The sequence below is a fragment of the Mya arenaria genome, chromosome 8 (assembly GCF_026914265.1).
Source record: "Mya arenaria isolate MELC-2E11 chromosome 8, ASM2691426v1".
Classification (NCBI taxonomy): Eukaryota; Metazoa; Mollusca; class Bivalvia; order Myida; family Myidae; genus Mya; species Mya arenaria.
This window is the reverse complement of record NC_069129.1, coordinates 42,014,605-42,032,041: the sequence shown is the minus strand read 5'-3', so window position 1 is coordinate 42,032,041 and position 17,437 is coordinate 42,014,605. Positions and strand designations below refer to the sequence as shown.

General features: G+C 40.2%; 1 protein-coding gene across 1 annotated transcript in view; it reads right to left on the bottom strand.

Moving 5' to 3' along the window:
* Positions 1-387: 387 nt before the first annotated feature.
* Positions 388-17,437, bottom strand: part of LOC128244204 (uncharacterized) — a 34,801-nt gene continuing 17,751 nt past the window's right edge. The window contains exons 13-23 of the mRNA XM_052962221.1: positions 16,951-17,155; positions 16,454-16,647; positions 15,946-16,063; positions 10,474-10,651; positions 9,575-9,725; positions 8,938-9,076; positions 6,365-6,494; positions 6,013-6,137; positions 5,335-5,501; positions 2,363-2,604; positions 388-576 (exon numbers count right to left, since the gene is read on the bottom strand). Of these exons, the coding sequence (XP_052818181.1) occupies positions 388-576; positions 2,363-2,604; positions 5,335-5,501; positions 6,013-6,137; positions 6,365-6,494; positions 8,938-9,076; positions 9,575-9,725; positions 10,474-10,651; positions 15,946-16,063; positions 16,454-16,647; positions 16,951-17,155 (1,838 nt within the window). The remainder of the gene's footprint in view (positions 577-2,362; positions 2,605-5,334; positions 5,502-6,012; positions 6,138-6,364; positions 6,495-8,937; positions 9,077-9,574; positions 9,726-10,473; positions 10,652-15,945; positions 16,064-16,453; positions 16,648-16,950; positions 17,156-17,437) is intronic.

Below are 17,437 nucleotides of genomic sequence, written 5' to 3'. Positions count from 1 at the left end.
CTTGCAATACTAATGGCATTGAAGATTAATTTCATTTTTTATGTATTTTTCCATGTTATTCTAATGTTAGAAAGAAATATCTTAAGCACTGTTACTACATGCCCTTCTGTGTACAAATTTCTACAATTATTGAAATCAAATGACAGGAAGGAATTAACTAAACAAGCATTGTATATTAAAGAATATTGTTATTAGAAGTATTTAAATGAACGTTGAAAGATAAAAGTTTAGTTCAGCCTCTAACTTTTGTTAAAAATATAATCTTGTTTTATGAAAATGTGTAATATATAAATGAAAACAGACGCTTCCGAAACCAACATTTACTGACAAGGTGGGATTGAAACCAAAAAAATGCAATAGATCCATAATTATCATAGTCATTTCCTGCTACGACTGCATGGAGTTTGTTTCCGATCGCTCAGCCATGGCGGCGGCCACTATACTCTCGAAATTTATCATCTTGCTGAAGCGGCGATTCTGTTCCTTCATCTTCTCTTCGCGTTCACGGTTGAGTGACTCCAACAAGAGGTTCAGGCGCCGCATGTGGTCCACGGACGCCGGCGTCTTTTTGGTGGCCTTCGGGGATGAACATAGTAATGGGAGTTTAAGGTATTCGTTGAATAAATAAGGTTGTCATTGCATAAAGTTTGATGTCATGTATCTCCATATTATTTTGGTATCATTTGAAAGTATTTTGTTTGCAAATAACTTATGTATATCTAACAAATTAAATGCCCGATTTTGCACTCTTTCAATATATTGTTTATAACAAAAATGTTAAAAGGTTCAACATATTCGTCAAACCCTTCCAAATGCTTTAAAAATTCCATGGTATTAACAGGGCATCAAAAATCACTAGATTTTACATTGGATACCTATTATTGCGATTTATTTTTGCAAGTCCGAGAATCAAAATCGTTGATATTATTATCACATGGCGGGTAATCATTGGAGCCATAACATTCTGTTATGTGTTGAAAATGCTCCAACGCGTCTTCCGTTATAGTGCCAATGAGTGGAATATCGATGTAAACAGTGAGTATGGTTTCTTATTTTCATTTTTAGAGGTTTATACGAGTAAATTTAAAGAGATGGAGAATGTAGTTCAACATAGGAGTTGTTCTAAATGTAAAAGTTCTGAATAAAATTTAAAATCTGATCGTCCAGAACTTGCATAACATGCTAGACGTTAGTGTTGACAACGTAAAAATCTGGATTTTCGTGAGAATTGTTATCGTACCTTAGGTTTAAGCAATTTCTTTACATGTGTTTGGCTTTTTTATTGACAAAAGGTTGCCTCGTTACAAATTTTTGAACTTTATTTGTTATACTTGCTGCACTTTGCTGGATTTTCTGAACGTTGTGGTGCTAATGAATAGGTTGTGGTGCTCATAAATTGTAATTTAGTAGGAAACGAATTGTGAAAAAACTGGAGCTCTTTCATAACATGAAAATTAACAATTAACTGAATTAATATCATTTTCGATTTTTTTTAAAGTATGACGAACTACCACACTGCTTCGCGAACTTTAAGGTTCATTTGGTGTCTAATAAATTAATACTTGATTGCAAATGATCGTCTTAATTCTACTTCTGTATTTCCAGGTAGTATAAAGCAAAAAGCTAACGATTGTGTTTATATATTTTCAGACGGGTGTCTTTAAAAGGAAAAGGAGGCGGGGCTATTCATGTCGAGAAAAAAATCACTCTGTAGCTCAAAACTTGCAAGAAAAAGTATTTTACAGTCAATCACCTAAATCAACAAGCACTGCTTTGGGATAAAAATACTATACATGAAGAGGGAATTATCTGGAGTTCATTCGTTCGAATGACAATTTCAAAAAAAACAATTAGGCTCAATGTAAATTTTTCAAAACTCGGCATTTTTGCTGTCGCCAAGGGAGATTACTGCGTCGCCGACTATCAATGTGAGTTCATTAATTTTTTCTAGAAACTTAAAGCTGCACTGTCTCAGATTAAACATTTTGACAACTGTTTTATTTTTTGTCTTCGAACGAGCCAATTTATGGGAAAATGCAAGATTTTCGTAATTAAGTTTCAAAACATGATGTTTTATGAATTTTCTTAGACCGTTAGTAACGCTTTTAGTCATAAAACAATAATTATCAAATGGAAAGACGTAAATCTGCGATCTGATCTTTTGTCAGCTGGCTTATATCATTGGTTTGCAGATGTCTACGCAGAAATTGGCTCGTTCCACGACAAAAAATAAAAAAAAGTTGTCAAAACGGTAAATCTGTGAGAGTGCAGCTTTAAGTGTAATTAACATTTTGCCCTGACCATTAATGCGAAAATCGTGTCCATGCCCCCTAAGACGAGTGATTGTCCCAATTAAACCTACCGGTGTAATGTTTCTTCCCTCTTTAACTATAATCTTTTCCGACCTCTTCTTCTCATCACCGCCCCTCTTGTCTATGCGTTGCTTGCTGTCCTTCTTGGGCGAGTCTACCTCGTTCAGCGTTAGGATAGAGTGGCGCGTCATCCGCCGTCCGACATTAGGCGGGGTCCGTGGGATGCGGGTCATTGGGTAGACGAGGGTGATTCCGTTTGCAAGCGAAAACTGTATCTTCGTTGAGCCTTCGTCTGTAGTACATAATGGGTGTATTATTTGTTCGTAGAAATAGTTTGGCTTGATATAGATGAACAACCACAAAGCTAAAAGGATCGTATTCGATACTTATTCGATACACGTTTATTTTATTCGACTTTTTTATAATGGCAAATTAGATTTCCTTATTTACTTTACAATCTTCACAATGGTCAATAGGATCTCTAGTTTCCAATCTTCACAATGGCCAATTGGGTTTTTAGTTTCATTTTTCATAGTGACCAATGAAATTTTTAATTATGTTCATTTGATTTCACAGGAAGTCAGTTTGAATACCGTCGGCCTACGACCAAAGAAATGTTTTTCAGCTCTCAAGTGTAACCTGTAGCTACATCATCACGACTTAAATTGTGTTTAATGCCATAAGTGACATGAGATAGAAGTGACTGTAATTCCAAGTCAAATCCAGCCATTAGAACAGAGTGAGATTCAAGAGATCCTTGTGCGATACTCTAGCTCTTTGCGAAGAGGACTCTTGTTTCTCACGTGCTCAGTGTATACACCGATACACGGGTTACAACTTTTCTTGGATTAAACTTCACTACCATTTTAGCCAACGGTTATTGTAACATGCCATGAGATTAGGTTATACGTTTATAATGGGGCTACCTTATCGACGATCGTTTCGATCGATCGAAAATCGAATAACATATCAATCTTTCTAACAAGATATTTTTTTGGCTGGAAATATTGCTCTACGCTAAATTTTGATCCACAATTTATGGACATTTAGGCGTTGATAACTCGGGGAATAGAAGATGCCATGCACATTGTGTGGGAACGGACACCGGATATAGCTCAAAAAGTGATAAATCGATAAGCGTTTGATTTTGACACATGGAAAGTTTTCTATCACTTTTTGTATTTTATGGTGATATATTTATCAAAATCGAAGAGTTTTGAATAACTTGATACTGTGCAATATACGACTATGACGGAAATGTGTCTCCTCTTTTGTATAATAGCCTAATTCTCGCCGAAAGTTGCATGATCGCTCACAAATGTTCATTTATGTGGTACGCTTTCAAACATAAATCAACAAATTGAAAATAAGAATGAAAACTGAATCGAGCGATTTCATTGTAATTACATTATCTAGTTATATGTAAGATATCAATACGATATCTTTTTTTGTTACGGAGATATTCATACCTTTTGATGCCCTGGCGATGTACTGGGGATAGATGAAGCAAATAAATAACTGCACATAGGATAGCTATTAAGTGGACTGAGGATAGTAACGATGTTTTTAGAATAACGAGACTGTGATAATGATAACGGCCATTTACCTTACGCGAGCTCGAGGGAAAATGTTCGATGTTGTCCATATCGAGGGATGAGAGCAAAAAACATGTTGTTGTTTTTTTTTATCTGTATGCACTTAAAACTGTTTCATTCATACAGATTAGTTAACCATGATGTGTTTTCACAAGCATGAACGTTCGAATCCCAAATATCTAAATATTTGAAATACGCCGGTAATCTGATTTATTGAGGCACACAAAACATATGGCCGTAGAATTTAGGTGGTGTTTGCTATTCATATATATAGTATTGCTTTGTAAATCAAGTAGGTACGTTTTTGCACACAGAAATTCATCAGTAGGGAATGAGATATTGTGATCAAATTTGGAACACGTGAAGCTTTTTTCTAAGCTTGGGTCGATGTTGCTATTACTTAGAACAGAATAATTAATGGTCTCTGCTCGTTCACTTCAGTGAGAAAGTATATATTGTGACCAACCCTGATATTTAAGCAGCTTGCACATATACGTTCATTTAGGAGAGCATGGATCAAACTCATTGTTAACTAAAGTATGCTCAATAATTTCTTATCAAACTGTACTCACACTTTTTGCAGATTATTTGAAAGTTCGAAATAGACATACATGTATAAATTTTTGTCCCATTTACATGTTATCACCAGGACACATTTCTCAACTTTGAAACTATCCCCAGTACATAATACGGCTATCCCCAGTACAGTACTGTGAACATTTCTAAGGGCATATCTTTAACAGTTTAAAAGTTACATTGCCATTTCTTACAATAAAAATAGTTGAGCTTATGCTTGTGAAATCCTTCGATTCAGATTTTTTTATTTATTCGATATATTTCCCAAAAATAACAAAGCTTGTCTAAATTCTGTAAGTTTTGAGGTGATCATCTCAGATTTGAAGAAACATTTTTCGAGGTCTGCTAAATCGTAAGCACTTTAAAGTATACCATAGGCCAAATTTAGCATTCATCTATTAGTTCAAACACTTGCTTCATTTGTGGATACGGTAGATATGCGTCAACACAGCAAGATCTTACCTCTGGTAAAGAAAAACAACTGCATAATTGTCTGTTTACTTACTAGTATCACTTTTTGAGATATCCGGTGTCCGTTCCCATACAGTGATGCAGTATTTGACAAATGTAACACTCTCACTCCGATCCGCATCCTGTACACTAACCACGTCCAATGATACAAGTTGTCTTATCGACGATCGTTAAAAAATAGAAATCTAATTGGCCATTGTGAAGATTGGAAACTAGTTATCCAATTGGAATTGCAGTCACTTCTTTCTCATGTCACTTATGGCATTAAACACAATTTAAGACATGGTGTAGTCGAGGCGGAGTTAAGCAATACTGCAGCAGATAGGCGCGGGAAAACCTTGAAAAACTTGAATAAAACAAATGTTACAATAATTCTTTACCTAGGAAAAGCTGCGTGGTAACCTTGATGCTGTCGGCTTTGACATCGGTGTAGTCCGGGATTTTCTCGTTGGCGTGTGGGTCGTCGGTGACTCTGCCTCGTAACGCCTGCTCGATGATGTCCATGTACTCTTCAGGTATCTCCCCTTTCATCCACTCCTCCGTAAACCTAATTGATTGATCGATCGATCGATCGATCGGTTAATTGATTGATTGATTGATTGATTGATTGATTGATTGATTATTTGATTGATTGATTGATTGATTGATTGACACTTATTCAGGTAAAATACATTATTACAGTTTTAAACATAAAATAGGTTATCAAGAAATAACTGATAAGGTTGATGAAATAACTGTTATAACAAATGGATGATGATCTGAAACTTATGACTAGGTGGACAAAACCTCCCACATGATTTTGACAAGGTGATAAAGAAATTTATTTATAATGGTGTTATTTATATAATATACTTTAGTGTTCCTTATAAATAATAATGTAATTAATTTACATGTTCTTCCATACGTTTGGCATGTAAAAGTAAGTGTCTATTACTTGCAGCGAAATGAGGTTGCGCAGCACAAAATAACCCCTTCGAACTTAGCTGTAAATCGAAAAGGTAAGAAATAGCAACTGAAAGAAGTAAATGTAGAAAATGATTATGTATGAGCGACATTACCTGCCATAGTAATGGTAGAGAACAGGGAAGAGGAGGATAATAGCGTCGTGGAAGATGCCTCTGGTCGGCCCAGAACTCGCGAGGCTGTTGATGATATTCAATGCAAGGTCGCTAGGCACGTTGATCTGGAATTTAAATTTGATATTAGTGCGGAAGAAAAATTGGTAGGATTATTAAGAATTCAGCAAAAATGAGTTATAGGGTGAAAAAGACATATATCAAGGACGCAGGGTATAGTGATATTGAAGTCAACTTGATGGAAATGACGAAACCATACACATGTGTACAATTGTGGTACGAAATAACCCAAACCAATAATTAGTTATCACTTATCAAACAGAGTGCACTTAACCTGAACTCTTGGAGAGACTTCGGATGCGAGGTAGCATGAGATGATCGAACGAATCTTGTCACACAAGAACTCCGTGTCCTGGGCTGAGACGCTCCCCCTGGACATCATCGTATCAGTAAGGTCTTGGAACCTGCGTAGAGACAAATAGAAAAGGGATTTATGACAAAATTAGATTAAAGAGGGTTGAGGGCAAAATGAGATGAGAAAAGGGTTACAGTATGGTGAGATTGGAGAGGGTTTAGGGGAAGATGAGATAAGAAAAGAGTTAAAGTGTGATGAGATTGGAGAGGGTTTAGGGGAAGATGAGATAAGAAAAGAGTAACAGTGTGTTGGGATTGGAGAGGGTTTAGGGGAAGATGACATAAGAAAAGGGTTACAGAGTGATGAGATTGGAGAGGGTTTAGGGGAAGATGAGATAAGAAAAGAGTTACTGTATGGTGAGATTGGAGAGGGTTTAGGGGAAGATGAGATAAGAAAACAGTTACAGTGTGATGAGATTGGAGAGGGTTAAGGGGAAGATGAGATAAGAAAAGAGTTACAGTGTGATGAGATTGGAGAGGGTTTAGCGGAAGATGAGATAAGAAAAGAGTTACAGTGTGATGAGATTGGAGAGGGTTTAGGGGAAGATGAGATAAGAAAAGAGTTACAGTGTGATGAGATTGGAGAGGGTTGAGGGGAAGATGGGACTGAATAAGAATTAGTTCCAGATGGGATAAGTGAGGGATTAAGGCAAGATGAGATTTGGTGAGTGTTGTCACACAGGACTTCCTTGTCCTTGGCTAAGACGTTCCCCTCGATGGTTTAAGAGACAGGTTTAATCGAAGATGAGACGAAGTGGAGTAAGCACAATATGAGATTGGAGAGGATTTAGGACAAGATGTGATGGATATGGTTATGGGCAAGCTGAGATGGGAGATGGTCAAGGATAACACGGGATGGAAGCGGGTTAAGGACAAAATGAGATGAGAGAGGGTTAATGGACATGATGTGATGGGAGAGGGTCAATGTCAAGACGGGATGGAAGCGGGTGAAAGACAAGATGGGATGGGAGAAGGTTAATGGACATGATGTGATGGGAGAGGGTCAATGAAAAGACGGGATGGAAGCGGGTGAAAGACAAGATGAGATGAGAGAGGGTTAATGGACATGATGTTATGGGAGAGGGTCAATGATAACACTGGATGGAAGCGGCTGAAAGACAAGATGGGATGGGAGAAGGATAATGGACATGATGTGATGGGAGAGGGTCAATGATAAGACGGGATGGAAGCGGGTGAAAGACGAGATGAGAGAGGGTTAATGGACATGATGTTATGGAGAGGGCCAATGATAAGACGGGATGGAAGCGGGTGGTAGACAAGATGGGGTGGGAGAAGGTTAAGGATAAGACGATCCTAGAGATGGTTCTAAGATAAGAGTAGATGGGAGTAGTTGTGTTAAAAAGATTTGGTGGGAGAATGTATAGGACAATGTGAGGTGAAATTGGGTTAAGACAAGATAATCTTGGAGAGGGTTCAGTGAAAAATGAGATTGGAGATGGTTTATTCAAGCTTGGGCAGGAGATAATTTAGAAAATGATGGTATGGAAGAAGGTAAAGTACAATCAAATATTGGAGAGGGTTAAGGACCAGATGGAATGGAAAGAATAAAGGGCACGATTGGTTGGGAGAGTGTTTAGTTAAAAATAAGATGGGGATTTAATGACACTATGATATAAAAGAAGGTTTAGTGCAAGCTAAGATGGTAGTGGTTTGGGAGAAGATCAAATTATAGAGGCTTTATTGACAAGATTATATTAGACAGGGTTTATCGCAAGACGAGATGGGAGAGGGTTAATAACAAGATTGGATGAGAGAGGGTTAGTGACAAGACGATAATAAAAGAGGGGGTTCAGAGCAAGACGAAACTGGAGAGGGTTCAGTGCAAGATGAGATAGGAGACGGTTAATGTTAAGACGATATAAGAGAGGGTTCAGTGCAAGATGAGATGGGAGACGGTTAATGTCAAGACGATATATTCAAGACGATATAAGAGAGGGTTCAGTGCAAGATGAGATGGGAGACGGTTAATGTCAAGACGATATGAGAGAGGGTGGTTCAGTGCAAGATTAGATAGGAGAGGGTTAATGTCAAGACAGTATAAGAGAGGGCTCAGTGCAAGACGATATAGGAGAGGGTTAATGTCAAGACGGTATAAGAGAGGGTTCAGTGCAAGATGAGATAGGAGAGGGTTAGTGTCAAGACAGTATAAGAGAGAGTTAAGTGTAAGATGAGATGGGAGAGGATTAATGCAAAGATGGGATGTGAGATTGATATTGAACAGATGGGATGGGAGAGATTTAATAATGACAAGACGATATAAGAGAGGGTTCAGTGCAAGATGTGAAGAGAAAGGGTTAATGACAATATGCGATGGCATATGGTTTAGGACAAGATGGGGTGGAAAAGGGTTAAGCACAAAATTATAGTATGAAGGGTTAAGTGCAAGAAGAGACGGGGAGAATGTTTAGAGGTAGATGTAATCACAAAATCATTCTAACTTATAAATTGCTAAGATGAGAATGACAAGGTTACTTTTTCACTTCAGTCCAGAAACGAAGGTCGGACGGGAGTCTATTGAGGATGACCAGCCGGTGGCGGATGACCACTCGTGTCTGAACGTTTGTAACATAGCCGGACGGCATGGCGTTCTTCTCGATATTCTGTAACTGACCTGAGAGAAGTATGAAGACCATAACATTGTTGATGTAATAAACGTGTCTTACAGTCAAGACCAGGGGTGGCCTTATCAAGAATCAAAGAAGCGACGTTTGCACCTAGCAGTGATTTTACAATACAGTACGACTGTTAAAAATCTCTCTAAGGTACGAAATTGCTCCAATGATTTTGGATGAAATTCACCCCTGATAATATGGTAATACTTGCGGCGGTGTAGTCATCGATTATTGACGACTGAACATACATGTATTTCAAAAATTGCTACAGCCATGACTAGACCGAGCATATGTACATCGCAAGTTTTGACCATATAAATATGTATACGTGTATAAAGTAATAGTACACCATGCTTGACGCTATTATTGCATGCCCCAATTGTAACAGGCGAGAATAACGTACAATCAACTAGAAACTTTTCCTTTGAAATACTCTCCCTATTTTATGATATAATGACTTGGATAGAAGACATTTTGTAGTAGGATATGTATATTACTGTTTAGAAGGTGTTGGTCAGGGTTGATGTTGGTCTGTTCTCGCTCCACCTCACACTTTAGGAAGATTTCAAACAGCTGGGACATTTGCTTGCTGCTCACGCCGCGGTTAAAATCCACCAACGAGCTAGTCAGGCTCCGCCACGTTGCGAGCTGTAAATTCAGTTCTGTGATTAAATTGGAAAAAAGTGGGATAAAATAGATTCAAATATTTAAAAAGGGGTGCAATATTATTAAGTATATAACAAAGAATTTATCTATAAATCATCATATACATGAACTTAAGGTCATAATTTCTTAGTATACAAAGGGCCATCAATGTGACACCATTTAAGCATAAGTTACATAGCCTGTCACAAAAAAGCGTCCTATTACTGTGACAAAGTAAAGGAATTTTGAAATTAATATCTTGAACGTTTTTTGGACGTCCGACAGACACACAGACGGACGTACAGGGTGATTACTATAGGTAACCCGAATTTTTGGGCGGGGACCTCATTATATAGTTGAAGTGCAAGGAGTAGACAACATACGAAACATTTACTTTATCCTTTTATAATTAAAAAGTTCTTTAAAAAAATTATACATCCAAACGAACAGATTCGATTTGAAGTTTTACAAAACTCTACCGTGAACGTGTTGATGTAAACTTGCCCCTGTATCGAACTATAAAAACGGATATTGGTCTCATCTTATCAACGATAACCATTTGCAATTGAATACAAAGCGAGTGTCAGAAATGAAAGTGAAAATATAAATTTTAAAATCTAAAAAGGCCAAGAATAATTGTTCCAGTCCAACTTTTGGTTTCAAATTTTACGAAGAATAAAAGATACTTAAATCCGAGAGTATGATAGATCGTTGACAAGATGGGCCCATTATATAACAAAATCCCTCTGACCGTTTTCCTGGTCTTAAATATTCCCCTCTTCCTTTTCTGACGAGTGGCGGTTTCCTTTACGAGGTTTGCGAAGTCCGGGGTAACGTTGTTCGCTGTTGGTCGTAAGGGACTGAGCCTTATCCGATCTGGTGAGCTGTTGCCGGACTCCGCTGGGTAAGTCTCCATGTACATCGGGTACCTGTATCAGTGAAATAGAAATATGATACGGGTATTGGAAAAGATTTAAGAATTTACATTGGTCGGCGTTGGTTATATCGGACTGGATGTTATCTGGGTTAGTGAGTTGGAGCCAGATTCCTGTTTTTTTACGCAGGAGAAATATGGGTAGGGTATTGGAGAAGATTCAAGAATGTACGTTGGTCGACATTGGCCGTATGGGACTAGCTAGGTGTCTTCTGAGACGGGCAGTTGGAGTACCTGTACCAGTACATGAGAAACATGGGTAGGGTACTGGAGAAGATTCAAGAATGTACGTTGGTCGACATTGGCCGTATGGGACTAGCTAGGTGTCTTCTGAGACGGGCAGTTGGAGTACCTGTACCAGTACATGAGAAACATGGGTAGGGTACTGGAGAAGATTCAAGAATGTACGTTGGTCGACATTGGCCGTATGGGACTAGCTAGGTGTCTTCTGAGACGGGCAGTTGGAGTACCTGTACCAGTACATGAAAAACATGGGTAGGGTATTGGAGAAGATTCAAGAATGTACGTTGGTCGACATTGGCCGTATGGGACTAGCTAGGTGTCTTCTGAGACGGGCAGTTGGAGTACCTGTACCAGTACATGAGAAACATGGGTAGGGTATTGGAGAAGATTCAAGAATGTACGTTGGTCGACATTGGCCGTATGGGACTAGCTAGGTGTCTTCTGAGACGGGCAGTTGGAGTACCTGTACCAGTACATGAGAAACATGGGTAGGGTATTGGAGAAGATTCAAGAATGTACGTTGGTCGACATTGGCCGTATGGGACTAGCTAGGTGTCTTCTGAGACGGGCAGTTGGAGTACCTGTACCAGTACATGAGAAACATGGGTAGGGTATTGGAGAAGATTCAAGAATGTACGTTGGTCGACATTGGCCGTATGGGACTAGCTAGGTGTCTTCTGAGACGGGCAGTTGGAGTACCTGTACCAGTACATGAAAAACATGGGTAGGGTATTGGAGAAGATTCAAGAATGTACGTTGGTCGACATTGGCCGTATGGGACTAGCTAGGTGTCTTCTGAGACGGGCAGTTGGAGTACCTGTACCAGTACATGAGAAACATGGGTAGGGTATTGGAGAAGATTCAAGAATGTACGTTGGTCGACATTGGCCGTATGGGACTAGCTAGGTGTCTTCTGAGACGGGCAGTTGGAGTACCTGTACCAGTACATGAGAAACATGGGTAGGGTACTGGAGAAGATTCAAGAATGTACGTTGGTCGACATTGGCCGTATGGGACTAGCTAGGTGTCTTCTGAGACGGGCAGTTGGAGTACCTGTACCAGTACATGAGAAACATGGGTAGGGTACTGGAGAAGATTTAAGAATGTACGTTGGTCGACATTGGCCGTATGGGACTAGCTAGGTGTCTTCTGAGACGGGCAGTTGGAGTACCTGTACCAGTACATGAGAAACATGGGTAGGGTATTGGAGAAGATTCAAGAATGTACGTTGGTCGACATTGGCCGTATGGGACTAGCTAGGTGTCTTCTGAGACGGGCAGTTGGAGTACCTGTACCAGTACATGAGAAACATGGGTAGGGTATTGGAGAAGATTCAAGAATGTACGTTGGTCGACATTGGCCGTATGGGACTAGCTAGGTGTCTTCTGAGACGGGCAGTTGGAGTACCTGTACCAGTACATGAGAAACATGGGTAGGGTACTGGAGAAGATTCAAGAATGTACGTTGGTCGACATTGGCCGTATGGGACTAGCTAGGTGTCTTCTGAGACGGGCAGTTGGAGTACCTGTACCAGTACATGAGAAACATGGGTAGGGTGTTGGAGAAGATTCAAGAATGTACGTTGGTCGACATTGGCCGTATGGGACTAGCTAGGTGTCTTCTGAGACGGGCAGTTGGAGTACCTGTACCAGTACATGAGAAACATGGGTAGGGTATTGGAGAAGATTCAAGAATGTACGTTGGTCGACATTGGCCGTATGGGACTAGCTAGGTGTCTTCTGAGACGGGCAGTTGGAGTACCTGTACCAGTACATGAGAAACATGGGTAGGGTATTGGAGAAGATTCAAGAATGTACGTTGGTCGACATTGGCCGTATGGGACTAGCTAGGTGTCTTCTGAGACGGGCAGTTGGAGTGCCTGTACCAGTACATGAAAAACATGGGTAGGGTATTGGAGAAGATTCAAGAATGTACGTTGGTCGACATTGGCCGTATGGGACTAGCTAGGTGTCTTCTGAGACGGGCAGTTGGAGTACCTGTACCAGTACATGAGAAACATGGGTAGGGTATTGGAGAAGATTTAAGAATGTACGTTGGTCGACATTGGCCGTATGGGACTAGCTAGGTGTCTTCTGAGACGGGCAGTTGGAGTACCTGTACCAGTACATGAGAAACATGGGTAGGGTATTGGAGAAGATTCAAGAATGTACGTTGGTCGACATTGGCCGTATGGGACTAGCTAGGTGTCTTCTGAGACGGGCAGTTGGAGTACCTGTACCAGTACATGAAAAACATGGGTAGGGTATTGGAGAAGATTCAAGAATGTACGTTGGTCGACATTGGCCGTATGGGACTAGCTAGGTGTCTTCTGAGACGGGCAGTTGGAGTACTTGTACCAGTACATGAGAAACATGGGTAGGGTATTGGAGAAGATTCAAGAATGTACGTTGGTCGACATTGGCCGTATGGGACTAGCTAGGTGTCTTCTGAGACGGGCAGTTGGAGTACCTGTACCAGTACATGAGAAACATGGGTAGGGTATTGGAGAAGATTCAAGAATGTACGTTGGTCGACATTGGCCGTATGGGACTAGCTAGGTGTCTTCTGAGACGGACAGTTGGAGTACCTGTACCAGTACATGAGAAACATAGGTAGGGTATTGGAGAAGATTCAAGAATGTACGTTGGTCGACATTGGCCGTATGGGACTAGCTAGGTGTCTTCTGAGACGGACAGTTGGAGTACCTGTACCAGTACATGAGAAACATGGGTAGGGTATTGGAGAAGATTCAAGAATGTACGTTGGTCGACATTGGCCGTATGGGACTAGCTAGGTGTCTTCTGAGACGGGCAGTTGGAGTACCTGTACCAGTACATGAAAAACATGGGTAGGGTATTGGAGAAGATTTAAGAATGTACGTTGGTCGACATTGGCCGTATGGGACTAGCTAGGTGTCTTCTGAGACGGGCAGTTGGAGTACCTGTACCAGTTCATGAGAAACATGGGTAGGGTATTGGAGAAGATTCAAGAATGTACGTTGGTCGACATTGGCCGTATGGGACTAGCTAGGTGTCTTCTGAGACGGGCAGTTGGAGTACCTGTACCAGTACATGAGAAACATGGGTAGGGTACTGGAGAAGATTCAAGAATGTACGTTGGTCGACATTGGCCGTATGGGACTAGCTAGGTGTCTTCTGAGACGGGCAGTTGGAGTACCTGTACCAGTACATGAGAAACATGGGTAGGGTATTGGAGAAGATTCAAGAATGTACGTTGGTCGACATTGGCCGTATGGGACTAGCTAGGTGTCTTCTGAGACGGGCAGTTGGAGTACCTGTACCAGTACATGAGAAACATGGGTAGGGTACTGGAGAAGATTCAAGAATGTACGTTGGTCGACATTGGCCGTATGGGACTAGCTAGGTGTCTTCTGAGACGGGCAGTTGGAGTACCTGTACCAGTACATGAGAAACATGGGTAGGGTACTGGAGAAGATTCAAGAATGTACGTTGGTCGACATTGGCCGTATGGGACTAGCTAGGTGTCTTCTGAGACGGGCAGTTGGAGTACCTGTACCAGTACATGAGAAACATGGGTAGGGTATTGGAGAAGATTCAAGAATGTACGTTGGTCGACATTGGCCGTATGGGACTAGCTAGGTGTCTTCTGAGACGGGCAGTTGGAGTACCTGTACCAGTACATGAGAAACATGGGTAGGGTATTGGAGAAGATTTAAGAATGTACATGTACGTTGATCGGCGTTGGTCGTATCGTACTGGATGTTATCTGGGACGGGGAGTTGCAATAGTATTTACTCGGCCATCTCCGGCAAGCTTCGAGATAGACAATTATGTCGGATAATGACCCTATATTAACTTGATGTTCTTACATCGACGTCGAGACACGAACCAACTATTTCTATGCATTTCGCTTGTTATGTACCCTAACATCACGTGACCAAAATGGAATGGTCCATTTTAACAAATCCGATGGGCGAAACCATTATATATAACTAACTTTACAGAGTAGGGGTGTCAAGTTTATCAAACTTACGAAAAAGTAGAAAACTATTAAGAATACAACTTAGTTCGTATTAATTAATCATTTACTAGCTAAATTTAGACATTAAATACTAAAACCATAACATTAGTATTAAATACACGAAATCATCATAAAGAAGTCATAGCGATAAAGCGAAAATAAAATACTCTATTCACTAAAACAGAAATGATTATTTTCCGGGCTCCGGACTACATGATTCCATGAACATTACATTACTAACTACATGTGGTAGCTTTTAACTCATAGGTTAGACCTTTTGTACAAAAATAATGAGATGCACCGAAGTGGCAGGATATTTCTCGAAAGGACATGATACAAAAAAAAAAAAATTATATCACGAACTTAGTTTACTTTGGTTTACAAGATAAATGCTGCGCCAATGCACTTCACGGATAAAGTTGACTGTATGCGTGCTACTTTCTATTAAAAAATAAGTTCAAATGACTGGTTCATTAGGCTAAGGGCACAGTTTATTTTCCTAAACAGAAAGGCCATATGACATATCGTTGGGGAACGCCACATCATGAGTCTAAATAATGCAACGAAGAAAGAAGTGCCTGACACATCAATTAACAGTATCCTCTCAGATAGATGATGGCTGAGTCAAAGGAAAATATCTTTAGACTATCTAATCATTATGATGACTGAGAGCATTCGGAATTCGGCATTTTTTTTTCAAAAACAACCTCGGATGTATGCCGGTACATCAGTTGAAGTAGTTCGTATCTAAGTTGAAATTGATTACCAGTGAAGTGTATTATTGCAAACATAATTCAGATTTCCAAGAGTAAAGACAAAGTTTAACTGCTAAATAAAATTACTACGCGATCTACCTGCAGCGGACTTAAACGTACCTCTTTTTGAGTATGTAAACCGTCCAAATACATCCGAGGTTGTTTTTGAAAAAAATGGCCGAGGAGTTCCGAATGAACTGAGAGTTCGACTCTATCGAAAGCTTTTTTGTAGATCAATAAAAAACGGATCACCAGCGGTTGGTGGGACGAGAGCAAAATGAGTACGTACCATTTTCGCTCCATGGATCTGAATACTGCGGCCTGTGCGCAAATGAGGATGCCGGGTGTCACTTTATCCATGTTGGGTATCTGTTCGATTATCTCTTCGTCGCAGTCTAGTGTTGTACCTGGAATCATGGTAGGCGTGTTGGGTGTTATTATGGAAGCTTTATGCAGCAGAAAAAAAATTCTTCTACATGAAAGATTTGAAGCCATGGCCTCGTCCATCAGAGCACACTCCACCAAAACGGCCAGACCTCAACGTCACAAATATTAGGAGAGAATTAGAACCATTAGAATATATTTACATTCGCGCTTGATTGTTTGTACGATAAAATTTGCGCTCATTGTGAATGAACCGGTAGACCTTTCGTGACCTCTAAAAGAGGTCGTGTATATATAAAACACGAATTATAAAATCTTGATAATTTTCTTGATACTCTAGTAAAAGCTACAGCGCGCTTTATGAGGTTGCAAAATCGCGCCCGAGCGATTCTTTGATGAGTATAAGAACCAACCGTATTTGGAGTATTTCCCGAAAAACTTGCGGATGATCTGTGAAACCCTGATCTGGCGAGTGCTGCTGTTGCTGAGGTCCTTCAGGTCCTCGACGGCACGCCAGAACATGAGCGGTGTGGACATTTTGTGGATTGCCATGAACCGCTTGAAGAAATCATAGTGGACAGTAGTCGTCAAAATCTCGATGAACGATCTGAATTAATGAAATGCAATTTTGTTATAATATTAAGTAAATAGTATGTGTTCTTTAACTTCTTTTGTTGTTGTTGTTGTAGTTGTTGTTGTTGCTGCTGCTGCTTCTGCTGCTACTTATTCTGTTGTTGTTGGTTTTGCTCATGTTGCTGCTGCTGCTGCTGCTGCTGCTGAATGACTATCTCAATATAATAGAATCCGTTAATGACCATAGTATTCACAATCCCATTCAAGGTAACTTTCTACCAAACACACATTATGAGGTACACATTTAATGTTAAACATTGTGCTTAAATGACCGTACTTAGGTTTAGGGGGACGTTCCGCGGCGGCACCGATACGCCTGCTGACAATACGGCCGCGGGGCTTGACCTCCACCTCCGGTTTGTCTGTGGTGTTCTTCCGCTTGAATGACGAGTAGTCCACTTCCTCGATACACAGTACCCGCCGGGACACCTTGATCGTTTCGATGTCAATCTTGGGTTTTTCCGTAAGCTTGCGGAGTTTGTCTGCAATTCGTATGTTTGACGATTATATTTACTACGGAGTGTTCTGTGTTTGACATTATCCCTTGACAAGTTATTATAAGTGTGATTTATTTCCTCAAGTCATAATGAGGTTGTTACCCCAATATTTGGTATGTCATTGTGGAGGCTTTTAGGGAATTCTTGGGCCTCAAGTGGGCACTTCTAGTTCGGCAAAATAAAGATTTTATATAATTTGGTACACAAACTTTCAAATTATTTGTTAACATGTAATATGTTACGCAGAACTCGGTTAGAATATAAAGG